Source organism: Gorilla gorilla, chromosome 1 (assembly GCF_029281585.2).
Source record: "Gorilla gorilla gorilla isolate KB3781 chromosome 1, NHGRI_mGorGor1-v2.1_pri, whole genome shotgun sequence".
Lineage (NCBI taxonomy): Eukaryota > Metazoa > Chordata > Mammalia > Primates > Hominidae > Gorilla > Gorilla gorilla.
In genome coordinates this window covers 70,389,214-70,407,437 of record NC_073224.2, presented here as the reverse complement: position 1 = coordinate 70,407,437, position 18,224 = coordinate 70,389,214, and the positions used below count along the sequence as shown (strand labels likewise).

At 34.1% G+C, this 18,224-nt stretch overlaps 1 protein-coding gene across 1 annotated transcript in view; it reads right to left on the bottom strand.

Annotated features, from left to right (window-relative positions):
- TPR (translocated promoter region, nuclear basket protein) overlaps window positions 1-18,224 on the bottom strand; it is a 61,538-nt gene that overhangs the window by 38,078 nt on the left and 5,236 nt on the right. The window contains exons 5-19 of the mRNA XM_004028052.4: window positions 15,601-15,697; window positions 11,050-11,153; window positions 10,546-10,710; window positions 10,000-10,092; window positions 9,501-9,581; window positions 9,334-9,421; window positions 8,480-8,620; window positions 7,988-8,079; window positions 7,512-7,709; window positions 6,248-6,355; window positions 5,096-5,322; window positions 3,984-4,147; window positions 3,337-3,470; window positions 3,112-3,260; window positions 1,395-1,557 (exon numbers count right to left, since the gene is read on the bottom strand). Coding sequence (XP_004028101.2) covers window positions 1,395-1,557; window positions 3,112-3,260; window positions 3,337-3,470; window positions 3,984-4,147; window positions 5,096-5,322; window positions 6,248-6,355; window positions 7,512-7,709; window positions 7,988-8,079; window positions 8,480-8,620; window positions 9,334-9,421; window positions 9,501-9,581; window positions 10,000-10,092; window positions 10,546-10,710; window positions 11,050-11,153; window positions 15,601-15,697 — 2,004 coding nt within the window. The remainder of the gene's footprint in view (window positions 1-1,394; window positions 1,558-3,111; window positions 3,261-3,336; window positions 3,471-3,983; window positions 4,148-5,095; window positions 5,323-6,247; window positions 6,356-7,511; window positions 7,710-7,987; window positions 8,080-8,479; window positions 8,621-9,333; window positions 9,422-9,500; window positions 9,582-9,999; window positions 10,093-10,545; window positions 10,711-11,049; window positions 11,154-15,600; window positions 15,698-18,224) is intronic.

Sequence of the window (18,224 nt, the reverse complement as noted above, 5' to 3'; positions counted from 1 at the left end):
CAAAAATTATTGGGGATCATCAATGAAAAAATCTTTCAATTACAAATACTTATGGTTCCTTGCTCTAACAATCCAGTTTAAAAAATAACAGCAAGAAAAATTTAATATGTGAGAAGAAGAAAGCAGAATTGCATGACTGCTGTAATCATTCATACCTGACTACTATTAAATTATGTAACTTTTAGAATCCAAGCCGGTTTCAAAGTACCTGTTTAAAAGTGATGATTGATCTATTTAAAGTTTCTCCCTCCCCTCAACCCCAAGAGTCTTAGTCTCAAGGGGACCAGGGAGAGTGTTTTGAAAGCTCAAAGTATTCATATTTACACACAAGTACTCATATTTACACACAGATTCATATAAATGATAAATGATAAAATTCACTCTACCAGTTTGAAAAAGTGCTGCTGCCCACTCCTCACAATGGACTTGGAGCAAGATAAAAATAAAGAATACAGCCTTATAAAAGCATTATAAGACATGTGTTCAAGTCCTAACCAACCCATCTCTCATGACTGTCCCAAAACAGGCAAATTATACATTAGCTCTTGAGTCTGTTTTACACAGGTAAAATGGGGGACAACTATACCTAGCTTACAAGTAATGATCAAAGACAGAAGAGATAACTGAATAACAAAGAAAACTATATAAAAAATTTATCATCACAAAACTAAGTAGTTAAAAGTAATAATTTCAAATGGACATTTATATTCAAGTTAAAATTCAGAAATATAAATTCAATGCAATGTAATTTTTATATTGCTTTTTATTACAGATGAGCAAGAACGAATAACATATTCGTCTGGCCAGGCACGGTGGCTCATGCCTGTAATCCCAGCACTTTGGGAGGCTAAGGCGGGCAAATCACGAGGTCAGTAGATCGAGACCATCCTGGCTAACACAGTTGAAACCCCATCTCTATAAAAATACAAAACATTAGCCAGGTGTGGTGGCGGGCGCCTGTAGTCCCAGCTACTCAGGAGGTTGAGGCAGGAGAATGGCGTAAACCCGGGAGGCGGAGCTTGCAGTGAGCCAAGATCGTGCCACTACACTCCAGCCTGGGCAACAGAGTGAGACTCTGTCTCAAGGAAAAAAAAAAAAAAAAATCGTCTTTGTTAGAACCAAACACTGACCTACAAATTTATTTTGAAATGCAAGACTTGCGAGTATATCTTAGCCCAGCAGAAAAACAAATTCCTTTCCCTCTTCTATCTTAATAGAAACAATCACCCCACTAATGCACACTGGCTATTTGCAAACTATGTATTAATTACTTGGTGTAACCTACAAACTTCTTAAATACCTAAGTCCTATCAGTGAGTAAAATTCAAAGTAAAAACTAAAGAAATGTCAAATGCAACTTATAATGCAAGTTGGACAAGGGATATTGGACTCACTTCTGCGACAGCTAGCTTCTCATTTGCTCCTCTCAGATCTTGAGTCATCGTATTGATAATCTGTTCTTGCTTTTGAGTTGTGGCAGTGAGCTTCTGATTTCTCTCATGAAGTGATGTTATTTCTCGACGATATCCTTCAACATTATCTTGCAGCATTTCATAACTGGTATGAAAAAAGTAATTCTACAAGTAACTGAAATGATATCCTAGCTTAATCCCTTGAAGACATTTCACAATAGCTTAACCCATTTCCCCAAATGCCCTGAGAATATTGTCTCTAATCCTAATGTAACATCATATATATTTCTGTTAAGTTGAATTCTGCTTAGAAATAACTCCAGGAACAGTTTATATTTTATTTTCACACTGAAAATCTGTCAGATTTGCCTCAACCTCAAACAGCATGCTTATGTAAAATTAAATGAGCGCTGGCAGCAAGCTGCACTTTTTTTTTCTAAATGGGAAAGGGGTTAATTTTATGATTTATGAAGAAGTGGCTTGTGTAATAAGGTAAAACCTTCATTCTTTTTTCCCAATTCCAAATGTAGTGGTTCAAGTTCTAAGTAAGCAAAGTATTTCATGCTAAGTAACTTTTTAATCTTATTTTTAAAAAATCAATTATATTTAAAATAATGACAATGCAATATTGATAACACCAGACACCCACTACAATGCAGTATGCAAATTAAGTTATTATACAGGGTTAGTGATGGATTTTTGCTAATCCTTTTTTCTTCTATAATCCTGTTTTATTTTCTTATGTGCTTGAAAGCTTACATAATGGCTGGCTAGAGGTATCAACAGAGAAAAAAGAAGTGCTTTAATTGGGGTTGCTGAACTATTAGATGTATAGGGGTAACTGCCTGCAATATATCCTGCCTGCTATAAAACAGAAACAGTTTTATCATGTACTATATAAAAATAAATGTTGTCCTAACAAACTAAACTAACAAGCATTCAATGAATTTAATAACAAATAATCATGAAATATTTATTATTTCTTTGGATGTGACCAAGAAAATTAATTCTCCTAAAACTACATAGCACTTGCTTCTCTTCTACCTAGAATAGAAAAGGTGGAATAAAATTTGCTCTCATTTCTCTCATCATCTGGTGCATTTTTAAAAGAATTAAGTCCTACCGAAACAAGGCCTTTAATCTTAGGAAGGGAAACTACTAACATTCCTCACATGAACTTCAACTTATTTTTATTTTATTTTATTTTTTTGAGACAGAATCTCACTCTCTCGCCCAGACTGGAGTGCAGTGGCCCCAATCTTGGCTCACCGCAACCACTGCCTCCTGGGCTCAAGTGATTCTCCTGCCTCGGCCTCCTGAGTAGCTGGGATTACAAGCATGCACCACTGCCGCTCAGCTAATTTTTGTATTTTTAGTAGAGATGGGGTTTCACCATGGTGGCCAGGCTGGTCTTCAATTCCTGCCCTCAAATGACCCACCTGCCTCGGCTTCCCAAAGTGCTGGGATTACAGGCGTGAGCCGCTGCGCCTGGCCTCAACTTATTAAACAAGCTAAACCCTTAGCACTGCCTAGAGAATCATTAATCAATATGAAAAAAATGAACTACCAGAGGTTCTCATTCTGGAACACGGTTCACAAAAAAAGCAACACTATTGCAAATTAGCTCTTGAATTTAAATGATTTGAATTGTAAAGTATAACATTTAGACTTAATTAATTTGAAACAAAAGAAAACTTACCGTTTAGAAGCAAAATCTAGCTGGGTAGAAATTTTGGTATTTTGTGATCGCAAATCTGTAACTTGTTCTTGAAGTTTCTCAAGCTGCTCATTTTGTATTTTTTCATTTTCTGCTTTTTCTTTTTTGTAGTTCTCAAAAATTTCCTGCAACTAAATATTGGAGATTATGAGAAGGTAACACTGTGTTCTCTAAAAACCTAACCCAGGACAAAGGTGTGATCTTTACCTGTTTAAGGGCAGCCTTAGCCTCTATAGCCTCTGTTGATTCAATAACAGGTACTGGAGCAGGAGTGGAAACAGTCTGTGATGTACTTGGACGTTTTGGAGTTGATGCAAGAGAAATATCATCTAAGCTTGAAGCTTCAGGAAAGTAAAGACTAATAAAATGCTTTGTTGGCTTTCATAAATCACCTTTAATCTAACGCTTCTTTGCAAATACACTATTACCAAATAAACAAGCTAAACTTATTGAAAGGAAACAATAAGATTATAGGAGGTTTTAAATAAGGAATCTACTAAACAATGTATTAAGATTTTTTGATGGTTATTAGAGATAATTCAGTATTTATGGGTTAAAACATAATCCATATTTATGTTTTATTAAAACATATCTGTTTTGGTCATTAAAACATAACCAAAATAAATACTGTAATTCATTGATTCTGAGATGAACCTTTTTCAACAATAGAAAGCATTTCTTTTCAGCAATACATAAAATAATGGTATGTTTTACAGTTGATGGGATGTTATAAGCAATTATATATAGTAGTCAAATTTGAAGCTACCATCATTAGAGTGGCTATTATGTTGCAAAATTAATCCCTTAATATACAGTTCTAAATTATTCCTTAAAATAACTTTATAAAAACCTACCATGTAATGGAATGGCAACTCCTGTTGTTTGTGACAATAAAATACGGTACATATCACGCTGACGAACTATGGAATCAACAAGCTGCATTTGATGCTGTCGTGATTTGCGGAGTTGTTCTAGTTCAGTAATGGCACTCTCAAGTTTGAGCTGAAGCTCAGTGATTCTGTAGAAAAAGTCGGCCTAATTCACAGGACTGAACTGAGAGTTAACTGATTGTAATTTCTACTGTAATTAACCAAGCATCTTTGCCTACCATTAATCATACCATTTTTGTCTCTCTCATCCTTTTTTTTCATGCTGAGTATTTTATGAACTACTTTTTAAATCCCCACCACACAGGACTCAGGTATTTATACTTACCAATGCAATCTGAAAAATTTGTTTGTAAAAATTAAATCAGTTCCACTCACTCCAAACTCTAGTCTTCTTGCTTTCTTAGCCATTCTTCCTCTTCTAGAAGACATTATACATGTATTTTGAAAAAACCTCTGACTAATTCTTACATAGGTTCTCCAGGTACTCCATGAAGCCGGTCTGCTCCCTGAAATCTAGGACAGGTCCTCTACCTCTATGATCCCACAGATAGGCACTAATCACAGTGAATGCAAATTGTCTACTTGCCTATTTTATTATCTATTTATTACATCTGTCTTACCCATAACCTGAGGTCTTGGAGTAGAAATTTTTTGTTTGGTATTGTTGCTCAATTCTTTCCTCCCTATATCACTATATCCCAAGGATCTAGCACTGTTAGGAACACATAGATTTTTTTTGCGGGCAACAGGGTCTTACTCTGTTGTCCCACTTAAGAGTGCGGTGCATGATCATGCTTCACTGCAGCCTCAAACTCCTGGGCTCAAGTAATCCTCCCGACTCAGCCTGTCTCCTGAGCAGCTGGGACTACAGACATGTGCCACCACACCCAGCTAATTTTTTACTTTTTTTTGAGACAGGGTCTCACCATGTCGTCCAGGCTGGTCTCGACCTCCTGGGCTCAAATGATACCCCATTTAGGCCTCCCAAAACGTTGGGATTACAGGCATGAGACACTGAGCCTAGCTGAGGTTTTCATAAATGTTTGCTCAACAAGCTGAGGTATGTGACTGCTTACTTGGATGAAGTTGTTTCTTGTTCTTCTCTTTCTCTGGTTTCCCCAAGCTCTCTAAGGGCCACTAAGAGACGTTGATTTTGTTGTTGAAGCTCTTCAATATTTCTGTAAGATACTAGATGCTGTGATATTACCTCAGATGAACTACTTATATCAGCAGAGCTTACTTCCTCATCACGAATTACGTGGTTACCCCTTGCTTCTTCAAGTTCCATCAAAAGCACTCTAATCTAAAAACAAAGTTTTAATATGTTATAAAATAGTATTAGTTACAATTCTGGAAAAGTTTAGAATGAAAGTTTTCAATTTAAAACACTACTTATAAAACCTTCAACTTGTACTGCCTCAAATTATCTTTAAAAACAAAGCATCCTTAGATATTAAAATCTAAACAATCAAATTTTAATAGAATAAAATTACTTCTAAGTATGTATTGAAGGCTATTACTTATTACAAAGCAGCCAAATTACAATTCCCAAAACATGGCTCCAGTTTTGTAAAACAGTGATCAAATAAAACCCACAGAGACAAATATCTATTTTTTTGTGTGTGCTTTTGTATATATGATAGGGCAGAGCATGAAAAATAGACATTTAAACAAAAAGCATATATATAATGCCATTCATGTGAAATTTTTACATTTGTGCATTGCGTGGATGTACACACACACAAATTAGGGTAAAATATATGAATGAGACATTAATTTATTGATTTGCTTGTTAAGTGTCAGAGTAATGCATACAGTCCAATTTTATTTCAGTAAAATCAAATAATTCTTACATATGTTTATATATGCTCATGTATATACACATACAGAGAAGGATATGAAAAAAATACACAACTGTCTGTTAACTTAGCTACACTTTGGGACTTCGGAGGGTAGAGGGGTAGAAATTGGAGAAAGCTTTTATTTATCTTTGAATTATTTCTTCATTTATTACAACCAACACGTATAATTTAAAAATTTATCAAACATTTGAAAAAAGGGAGGGGCTATGAAAAGAAACAATGGGGGTACAACTCTGCTCGAGTACTATTCCTAATTAATTAGAATTTCATACATGGTAGTTCTATCTTAGATACCTTCAAACAGATTCAAAGATTACTGGGCAGTCAGGTTTTTAAAAGTAGGAAAACAAACAAAAAAATTCTAACCTGTTGTGAAAGATCTTTTACTTGTATTTCCATTCTTCGATTATCTCTCTCAAGTACAGATGATTGCTTGTTGGCTTTATCAGTGTCCTCCTGCAATCGCTGAATCTCCTTTAAAATGTAAATTCAAGTGAAAATTTTGTACTTCCTTCTAGGATTTATACAAGTAATAAAGACATACAATAGTCAACCACCACCAATAATCAACTTATACACTAAATAAAATCCTACATAATATTGTAGCCACTAAAAAAGAAGTTTTGTATAAATTTGAACATGTTATTTCTCATTCAGACAATAACAAGCTTCAGGTAAAACCCTCACTTTCAACAGAGAGAAAAATTCAAGGAAGATCTAATTGGACCCAAGGGCTCTCTTGCAAACTACACTGCTGGTAAAAAAGTCAGTATTCTCAGGCAGGCGGGACTGCTAGACTTCACTTGATGAAGAAGAAAAAAACCAGCTGATAAAGTACTTGGATTTAAACTGACTTCTAAATTATAACAGCAACAGAGATTTAATTTTGAAATAGGGATATATTTATATTCTTTTCCAACAAAAGGGAAACAATTTATCAGTTTAGAAGAGTAGATATAAATTCATTTAACTGAATTTCCTCCATAAAACTTGTTCAAGAAATCTTGACAATTTCCCTCAGTAATGTTAATAGTTGTACCATAAGGCAAAACATTCAGAGTATAATCTCTTTTTCAATCAGTATCTCTTAAAAAGAAAAAATCTTTATGAATTTCATTAACACTTCTAATAAGCAAATGAGCAATAACAAAATAATGCATATAGAGACACGCTAAATTGTGAAATGGTATAAAAAAGGAGTTCTACCTATGGTCAAACAATATTATTATTTCTAGGCAGGCTATTACAACTGTCTGATAAAGAATGATTATGCCAAATAGGAGAGTTTTATTACACAGAGATTATTTTAATTTGAAGAGCAGTTTTAGGAGATTTGGCTATTATTCTCTAGTTGAGAATCCTAAGGAAAACATAGCAAATGCATTAAAAAAAGGTTAAAATGCTTTCACAATTTTATATAAAAACTGTGAAATACATAAAAATTGCTAAATAAAGGTATGACGTTTTGTGATCAGCAGTGTTTAATAACATAATGATAAGTTTCAAAATGTGTTTATTGAAAATCGTATTTAGATTTTTCTGATTCAATCACCTTAAGAAAAAAAAAAACCTAGTAAATCATTTCTCATTTGTATTGTTACCATGGCTAAATTTTAGGAATGGAACCAACCTTCATAGCTTGTTCAAGCTTAACAGATAAACTTGCTACAGCTTTCTGTGCACGTTCATATTCCTCACGCTGGCGTTTCAAAATTGGTGCTTTGGCTTCCACTTCTTTCACTATTTCATCTAGGTACTTATTAATTCTTTTGTTCTCTAGTTTCTCCAAAAGCAACTGATCCTGAGTTTCCACATAAGCATTATAGAGCTGAAAGTAGACGAAGGGTTGTTTCAAATCTAACCATAACAATGCAAATATTTAGTTGATCTAGTTTCATAATAAACATTCTTTAACACTAACACAAAATGGCAATGTTTACTATATGTTAGTTACACAGAACTAGGAACCAAAGAAAGCCTTTCCTAGAACGATCCATTAATTATAAGATGATTTAAAAAATAAGTGTTGGGAGAATTAAATTTTGAAGAGATTTGTATACATTTGCTGAAGAAAAAGAATTTAACAACATTTAATACCATCCTTACCTCAGTTAGTTTCATCCCAGGTTTCACTATCTTAGCTACAGCTGCTGCAGTAGGAGACATGGCTGCAAGCTCTTCTTCAGACAATATGGCTCCTGTGCCAACAAATACACATCTAGTATAATTTGTAAAATTCCAAACTAAAAGCCATTAATGATTTTTCAAGGTAAGTGACATGTACTGTACATTATATAGTAATTCCTATAAAAATTTTAAATACATGACATCAAAAAGTCATGTAACACATCTAATTCTAAAAAATCATGCAATAACCTGGGAATTTACAAGACTGTGTGTGATCAAATGGTATTTATATGCCCGATTCTGTAAAGATACAGATAAGAGTATTAATTTTAAAACAAATTCTATTAATATAACTCGATGGAGTTTCCTACATCACAGCATGACAGATAAATACTATTAGTGAAATTAAATGACTTTTATGTAGGAAAGCTGTAGTATTTCAAGTCACTAACAAGCATATATTAGCCATACCTTTACGTTTTGTGGCAGAAAGAAGGTCATTTGCATTCTCTAATTCCTTCTCCAATTTCCCTATTTTCTCAAGCATTTCTTTTTCCATTTGATCTTTGGATTGCTCCACCTCTAGAAGATGATCTTGTATTGCTTTGTTGGCTAAAAAACAATTTTAAAGACCAAATATTCAAACATACAGTTAAAATTTTAGTTTACAAAATGCAACAGATCAGTCACTTCTCCCCTCAGCAGATAATATTAAATTTCTAGAGAGGCTTCAGCTGACAGTATCTATTGAAAGTTCTTGCTCTACTTATAATTTTGGAATTGTCTTGGCCTGGTGTTTCTCCTTTTGATGTCTCTTACCCACAAAGAAAATAAGGAAACCCAAAGGGTAAAAAGTCTAGGTATATCTTTGATTTCGATTTTGATCTTTAATCCTAAGTAAAGGAAATTATTGGAAAAGACCATAAATATAATACATTGAAAAAAGCAAAAATTTGAGGAAATAAAAGACTTTACAAAATGCAAATAAAGAGGATGTCTTATTTATAAAGTAAGAGTATTCAAACATAATCAGAGTAAATGTTTCAAAAAAGAAAACTTTCTCATTAGAAATCAGCAAATTGTACAAGATTATTAGATAAAAAACAAACAAAACCCCCTGCTGTCTGTATTTTCAAAAATATATAAACTTACATTTGCTTAAGATATAATTCTGAATTTCCTAATCCAAAGTTCTTTCTTCTGTACCTAATTCCGTCCCAAATAAAGTCTAACACCTAAATCCAATCATCTATACAAAACAAGGGTAAAAAGAAAAAAAAGAGTACAATAACAAAAATAATGTTTCCATAACTGAAAACACTTACCTTCACCAGCTTCTTTCAAAAGTTTGTGTAGTTCCTCCACTGCCCGGGTTAGTTCATTGCTCTTTGCTTCTGAGTCATCAGCGGCACTCTAAAAGTTAATCTTAAAAAGTTACCTAACAGTCAACAATGCAACATTTAGATACTAACATGTGTGGTGGGATATTTACCTTGTACAAATTAGAAAGTTTTATGTGGGCATTTAATTCATTGTGGAATTTCTCTTCCATACTGGCCTGTTGTTCCTTGGCCTGAAAAAAATAGCCCAATTATAGCAGTCTACTTTGAACTAAATTTAGAATGCTTATCAAATGACAAGATGAAAAATTCCATTTTTGTAAAGTAAGAGCTAAATCTAAAACACTCAAATTCAAATCAGTCTTCATGACAAAGATAAATTAAGGATAAAATATTACTGATATTTTAAATTCAAAGTAAAATAATTAAACAATAAAATTAACCCATACTCATTTTTTAGATAGTATTTTCGATATAACATATAATTGCTATTTCTGATTCTATTTTAGCCTAGCTATAGCATATGGAAGGAGGACTCTCACTGTTTTATGGGGCCAAGGACAGATTAAAAAATGACATCATTTTGTGAAATAACAGCTTCGTAAGTACTTTAATATTTTGTAAAAAAGACATTTTAATGGTCATATATACCTCTTTTAATTTGGTCAACAGATCCTCCACATGCTTTTGAAGATGTTCATTTGATGTTTTTAAGCCATTCATTTGTTCTTCCAGTCTAGAAACCTAAAAACAAAAAATGGAGCAGGGGGAAAGGATGTCATATTAACTGAAATTACTCTGACATGAGGTTTATGCTGCTAAGGAAAAGCTAAGTAACTCCCCCTCCCCACCTGAAAAAGCAATTAAAATATGCATATTTAAGAAAACTAAGAATAACTGCTCACAGAACAATGTTTAGATTTAGCTCACAAAAACTTACCACTTCTTAAACAAACACATATTTTAGGAAAGATACATCGTAAGACAGTAGATACTATCCAGATTTGACAAAGAATCTTAAATTCTTTATGTAAACGCAATTGGTTGATTTTTTACGCCAAATGTAATGCATTATTCACATTTAACCACTAATCTTACAACTAATCAGGTACACACTACTGAATACATATTTAATAAACTGACACACAAATGTAAGTTATACTCAACATGAAGAAAAACACAATTTTACTAACTTACCTCCTCTTTTTTATTTTCAAGATTACATTTAAGCTCTAGAATCTCATTCCCTTTTTCTCTTCCAAGAGCCAGAAGTTCATCAGTTTTGGTTTTCAACTCTGTATTCAGCCATGTATTCTGACTATGTAGCAATTCCTTTTCTTGCTCCAAGCGTTTTTCTCGATACTAAAGAAATCCAAGAAAATAACACGTACATTTAAAGATGATATATGATTATTCAAAAGATTTTGTCTGTAGCTAAGGGACACAAGCAGAATTTTATTTCAAAACAAAAATTAAGTATTTGCATAGATTCTTAACTAGAAAACATTAAGAACTGTAACAAACTTAAATTTCAAACAAGCAAAACAGATGAACTAGAATTGTCCTAATGCTTAATTTTCTGACATTAAAAACAAATCTAATGCAGCTTTTAATTACTTTATTGCCTATATTTGAAATTTAATTTAGGTGAGTTTTAATAAAAAGCTATAGTTTATGCATTAGGAATCATCTGGTACTTGCCTTAACAGAAACATCAGAAGCTTGAAGTTCATCCAATTTTAACTGAAGTTCACCCTTTGTTGTATTGCTTTCTTTAAGTTTTTCATTCAGACGTTTAACATCCTCTAGAATGGTGAAGAGAATTAAAAAATAATAACTAATTAACACTCAGGGGAACCAAATACCAAAAATATATTTCTAGGAATATAAACCTTTAATACAAAGTATGCACAGCTGGCCCTTGAATAACACAGATTGGAACCATGCAGATTCACTTCCACTCATATTTTCTTCAATAAATATATTGGAATTTTTTCCCAAAAACTTACAATTTGAAAAACTCAGAGACCACAGACCAATCCAGGCAGCCCAGAAATGGGAACAAACTAAGAAAAAGCTACTGTAAGTGCATAATATGTACTAATATGTAGATATTAGTGTATTTTATCATTTACTACCATTAAAATATGCACAAATCTATGATACAAACTTAAAAAATTTATCAAAACTTATGCACACAAACACTACACAACCCTATCTGCAATCAAGAGAAATATAAGCAAATATAAATATGCTTTATTAAACCATAACTGCATAAAATTAACTGTAATACATACTGTATTACTGTAATACTTTCATAGCCACCTCCTGATACTACTGCAGTAAGCTCAAGTGTTTTGAGTGTCTGTATAGAATGCTGTGTGACTCTGTTGTGAGCAGTTTCTCTCTTCAGTAAATTGCATAAAGCAGAAAATAGTAATCTTTTGAAGTTTTTGCATATTTGTCATTGTGTTTAGTGCAATACCACAAAACTTGAAATCTTTTGAAGTTTTTGCATATTTGTCATTGTGTTTAGTAAAATACCATAAACCTTGAATAACAACATGGGATCCATAAGAAGTGCCACTAGTGATGCTGGAAGTACTTCTTCTAAGAAGCAGGGAAATATCACGACAATATTTTAAAGAGTTGAATTGCTTGATATGTACCACAGATTGAGGACTGCAGCTATGGTTACACACCATTTCAAGACAAATGAATCCAGTATAAGGACCGTTGTTTAAAAAAAAAAAAAAAGAAATAAAAAGAAAATTCGTGAAGCCATCACTGCAGCTACTCCAGCAAGCATAAAAAAGTGCATTCCTGCAAAATACCTTCCTATCTCGCATTGAAAATGCAGCTTTTATGGGGTGCAGGATTGCTATCACATACCTATAGACTCTAATATGATTCGAGGTAAAGCAAAGTTATTATATGACAACTAAAAGCAAAAGGAAGGTGACAGATCTAAAGCTGGAGAATTTAATGCCAGTAAAGGATGGTTTGATAATTTCAGAAAGAGGTTTGACTTAAAAAAATGTCAACAAAACTGAAGAAGCAGGTTCTGTCAACCAAGAAACAGCAGATGCTGCTAAGAAAATCACTGAGAAAGGTTATATGCCTGCACCAGGTTTTTAATGCAAATAGAAGTGTACTATTCTGGAAAAAACAATGCCACAAAAGGTATTTATTAGTAAGAAAGAGAAGGGAGCACCAGGATTAGGGCAGGAAGGGATAGGCTAACTCTACCGTAATGAGCAAATGCAGTCAGGTTTATGATAAGGACTGCCCTTATTTATAAAGCTTTTAACCCCAGGGCCCAAAGGAAAAAGATGAACACCAGCTGCCTGTCTTCTGGTTACACAAGAAGAAGACCTGGACAATGACAGACCCCCTTCTCTGAATTGGTTCACTCATGCTTTGTCCCTAAAGTCAGAAAGTACCTTGCTAGTAAAGGGGCTGTCCTTTTTTTTTTTTTTTTTTGGAGACAGTCTCGCTCTATCCCCTTAGCTGGAGTGTAGTGGCATTATCTTGGCTCACTGCAACCTCTGCCTCCCTGGTTCATGTGATTCTCATGACTCAGCCTCCTGAGTAGCTGGGATTACAGGCGCATACCACCACGCCCAGCTAATTTTTGTATTTTTAGTAGAGATGGGGTTTTGCCATGTTGACCAGGCTAGTCTCGAACTCCTGACCTCAGGTGATCTACCTGCCTCGGCCTCCCAAAGTGCTGGGATTATAGGCATGAGCCACCGTACCTGGCCAAGGGGCTGCCTTTAAAGTTCTTTTGATTTTAGACACTGTCCCTGGCCACCCAGAACCCAGGAGTTCAACATGGAAGGTGTCAAAGCAGTCTACTTGCTCCCAAACATGTTTCTAATTCAGCCTTTAGATCAGGGGTCATAAGGACCTTTATGGCTCAATAGAGATGATACTTTGTGAAAAGAAAATGTCAACACTGTGGAAGAGAACCCCAACAGAGAAAATATCATGAAAGTTTTAAAGGATAACACATTGAAAAGGCCATCCCTTCTTTTTCATTACAGAAAAAGTTACGAAAGCCATCAAGGCTGAAATAATAAATTCCTGTTGGAGGAAACTGTCCAGATGTTGTGCATGATGTCACAAAATTTATAACAGAGCCAATCAAGGAAATCATGAAAGAGATTGTGGATATGGCAAAAAAGGTGGGATGAAGTGTTTCAAGATACGGACCTTGGAGAAATCCAAGAGCTAATAGCCACCATATCAGAGAAATTAACAGAAGATGACTGGATGGAGATGAGTGCTTCCAAACCAGTGCCAGACGATGTGGAAAAAGAATGTAGAACTAGCAGTGTCAGAAAACATATTGGTAACAGACTATCTGGTGGAAGGGTTCTGATTACCCAAGACTGCTTTTGATTTCTTTTATGACATGGATCCTTCTCTTACATGGGCACTGGAACTATAGCAAACGGTGGAAGGAAGATTGGTAATGTATAGAAACATTTTTAGAGAAATGAAAAAGCAAGTCAGACAGAAATTAGGCTGTATTTCGTAAAGTTACATTGAGTGTGCCTCCCTCTCCTGCCTCCCCTTCTACCTCTGCCACCTGACCCAGCAAGACCAACCCCTTTTCTTCAGCCTAGGTAATGTAAAGACAAGGAGGATGAAGATGGTTGTGATGATCCACTTCCATTTAATGAACAGTAAACGTATTTTCTCTTCCTTATGATTTTCTTAACATTTTTTTCTCTAGCTTACTTTATTGAAGGAGCACAGTATATAATACAGATCACAGACAAAACGTATGACAATCTACTGTGTATGTTATTGGTAAGGCTTCTAGTTAACAGCAGTAGTTAAGTTTTTGGGGAGTCAAAAGTTACACATAAATTTTCAACTGTGGGGGAATCAGCAACCCTAACCACTGTGTTGTTTAAGGGTCAACTGTAGTTCTCAACTCTCTTATTTTAACTTGTTTCTGCCATAGTTAATTACAAATTCAATTTCTACAAACAGATGACAAAAAATTGAAATTTGTGTATCCAAACTTGTGAATTATCCAAATTTATTTTAAATACAGTATCTTAAGCTAAATATTCAACGTTAACCTTAATTTTCCTGATATATATCCAAAGATCTATTAAAATTTTATAAGTAATCATTAAGCTAAAAAGCAATGATAAATATAAAAACCTACTCAATATAGAATATACATTTTTTAAAAACTATCTATTAAATATCTAGATTTTATGAATTCCTTTAGTTGTAACTACCACTTGTTGATCAACACACTCAAGTATTTTGAAGGAACTCTTGTGAGACTGGGAAAGTATACTTAACTAATGGAATATTATTGTATAATGATATAAATATCTGAAAATCCTTTCTTTTATAGAAATAAAAAAATTTCAAAAACCATTAAAAAAAAAAACCCAAAAAACCTTTTTTTTTTTTTTTTTTTTTGATACGGAGTCTGGCTCTGTCGCCCAGGCTGGAGTGCAGTGACGCAATCTTGGCTCACTACAACCTCCGCCTCCTGGGTTTAAGCAATTCTCTGCCTCAGCCTCCAAAGTAGCTGGGATTACAGGTGCATGCCACCATGACTGGCTAATTTCTGTTATTTTTAGTAGAGACGGGGTTTCACCATCTTGGCCAGGCTGCTCTTGGACTCCTGACCTCATGATCCACCCACCTCAGCCTCCCAAAGTGCTGGGATTACAGGCGTCAGCCACCGTGCCTGGGCACCAAAGGAAACTTCTTACCATTAACTGCTTCAGAGTCAAGTTCACCTGACTACATCAGCTGTATTATATACTACAGTCTATGTTTATGTATTTTACGTCTCTGCCTCCTTCAGTCTGTTTATAAATATGGGCTGAGTATACGTTCTTATATTGAATGCTTATTATATAGCAAGGATGTCCATATGAAATAAAGAATAGTAGTTCAGCCTTTGCAAATATTTAAAGTGCTTCCAATTTGATATTATGTATAGCATTGTAGTGAAAATCTTTGCATGTAAAATCTGGTCCAAATTACTACTTCTTTGAGATGTTCTTCACTTGTGCACTTTCTAGACACTTCTTTAAACACTTGATAATGATTTAAAGATAAATGAGTAGGAGAAATAATAGGATATGACAACTCTATACTCAACCATAACAAAAAAATATCAGCAACAGAAATGGGCTGAGCACTAACTCCTAGCACTAACAGAAGAGAAATAAAGGAATGGAGCTAAAAGCTACAAGCACTTCTTCATACCTGTTAAGTATTCAAGTTCTTGAGATAGTCTCTCATTGGTTCTAATTAAGTCTCTTTTCTCAGCTTCTAATTCTTCCTTTGTTCTTGTAAATTGGCTCTGTCATGTAAAGAAGTAATAAGTAAGAAAATCAAGTAGAGCAATACAGGAAAGCGAACATAGAATTGTCACTTTAGTTAACATCAGCTGTAGCGTAAATGACTGGCTTTCTCTTATAACTTACACATCAAAAAGTTAAAAAATACTCGTAATTCCAATGTTTCTATTTAAATTTTGGATTTTTAAAACATTTTTACTAGGCTTATGAAAATTTTTCTCATATCTCTTTTAATCACATGGAAATGTCCTAATAACTTAGAATATCACTGTATTTACACCTTAGTTCAAATTATTTTTCAAGAAAGATTCCTAAAAATTGAATTACTTAAAACTTTTAATATATTTTGTCAGCCAGGTGCAGGGGCTCATGCCTGTAATCACAGCACTTTGGGAAATCAAGCTGGGCCGATCATTTGAGTCTAGGAGTTCAAGACCAGCTTGGGCAACACAGCGAAACCCAGTCTCTACAAGTAGAAAAGAACAGCCAGACATGGTGGCACATGCCTGTGGTCCCACCTACTCAGGAAGCTAAGGTGGGATGATCATTTGAGCCCGGGAGGCAGAGGTTGCAGTGAGCCGAGACTGCATCACTGCACTCTAGCCTAAGTGACAGAGTGAGACCCTGTCTCAAAAACAAAAAACTTGTCAAACTGCTTCCCAGCAAAACAATGGCAATCTACATGTTTTTGAGTTAGAAATATCTATCTCAAGCTACCTATGCCAGAACTGTAGGTTGCCTTTTAATATTCTTGTTTCCTATGTAGAAGCTTTTTAGTTTGATGTAGTTCCGTTTATTTCTTTTTGCAGCTTGTACTACTGATGTGATCCAAACAATCATTACCAAGGCCAATGTCAAGAACCTTTCCCCTATGTTCACTTCTCTGAGTTTTATGGCTTCAGATCTTACATTTAGATCTTTCATCCATCTTGGCTTGATTTCGGTATATGATGTAAGCAACACAAACATCCAACTTTCATTTCTTCAAATGTGGAAATCCAGTCTTCTCAACACCATTAATGAGGAGACGATCACAACTCCATTGTGTCTTCTTGGCACACTTGTTGAAATTAGTTGACCATATGTTTGGATTTATTTCTAGGCTCTCTATTCTATTCCATTGGTCACGTTTCTGTTTTTATGTCAGTACTGTACTATTTGGATTACTATAGTTTTATAACAGTTTTCTAAATCATGAAGTATGATGCCTCCAACTTTGCTTTTCTTGCTCAGTACTGCTTTGGTTATTACTCAGGATTTTTAAAACTGATTCCATCAGAATTTCAGAATTTTTTTTTTTTCTATTTCTGTGAAGAATGCCTTTGGAATTCTGACAGGATTGGGCTGAATCTTTATACCACTTTATAGTGTGGACATTTTAGCAATATGAATTCTTCTTATCTATGAGTATGGTATATCTTTCCCATTATTTGCATCTTCAATTTATTTTGTCAATGTTATATTATTTTCAGTATATGAATCTTTCACCTCCCAGGTTAAATTTATTCCTAAGTTGTTTTTTGATGGTACTCTAATGAAATCTTTTCTTAATTTCTTTTTCAGCTAGGTCATTGTTTGTGTATAGAAATGCTACTAGATTTTTTAATATTGATTTTGTATCCTTCAATTGTATAAATTCACTTATTAGCTCTGACAGGTTTTTGTGGAATCTTTCAGGTTTTCTACATACAGGATCATATAATCTATAAGTAGAGATAATTTTATTTCTTCCTTTCCAATTTGGGTGCATTTTATTTCCTTTTCTTGTCTGATTGCTCTTGCTGGTACTTCCAGTACTATACTGAATACAAGTGGTGAGTGGGCATCCCAGCCTTGCATTGGATCTTAGTGAAAAAGCTTTCAGTTTCTTTTTTTCAGCCACCAAGCACTTAAATAAATTCTATTACTTTTTAAGTCACTTCATAGTTTTTTTTTTTCCTGAAAAATTTTATGTGACTGTGTGCACACTATTTTCCTCAGTTACAGATCCATAGTTTTTACAAGATTTATAAAGATTTTGTGACAGCTCTGCTTCTTTCCAAAAGATTAAGAACCTCCGTATTGGCTTTTATTTCTGGACTGCCTTTTATTCTCTGTACTGATTTTTATATCAGCATTGTAATATTTTAATAACCATAGCTTTATAAAACTTGAATATGTGGCTATGCAAGTACTTTTAAATTGATATTTCCTTTTTTTAGAAGCATCCTAGCTATTACTATGTTTTTTTCCCCAATCATCTTTAGAACTACATTAACAAGTTTCTGGCTATCTGACTTGGACTTAAGAGTCAAAATGCATTACCAACACATCAATTTGGAAAACATTTCCATCCAGAAATTTGCAATATCTTCATTTATAAAGGTATATTCTCACAGTTTTCAGAGAAGTATTTGAGTTTTCTTGGGTATTGAGTCATTCTTCATATAAATACATTTCTTACAAAGCCTTTCTAGGTATACTACGAGGCTTTTTTGCACCTATTCAGATTCTGGAAGTAAATTTTTTTTCCCCTTCAGAAATGTGAAG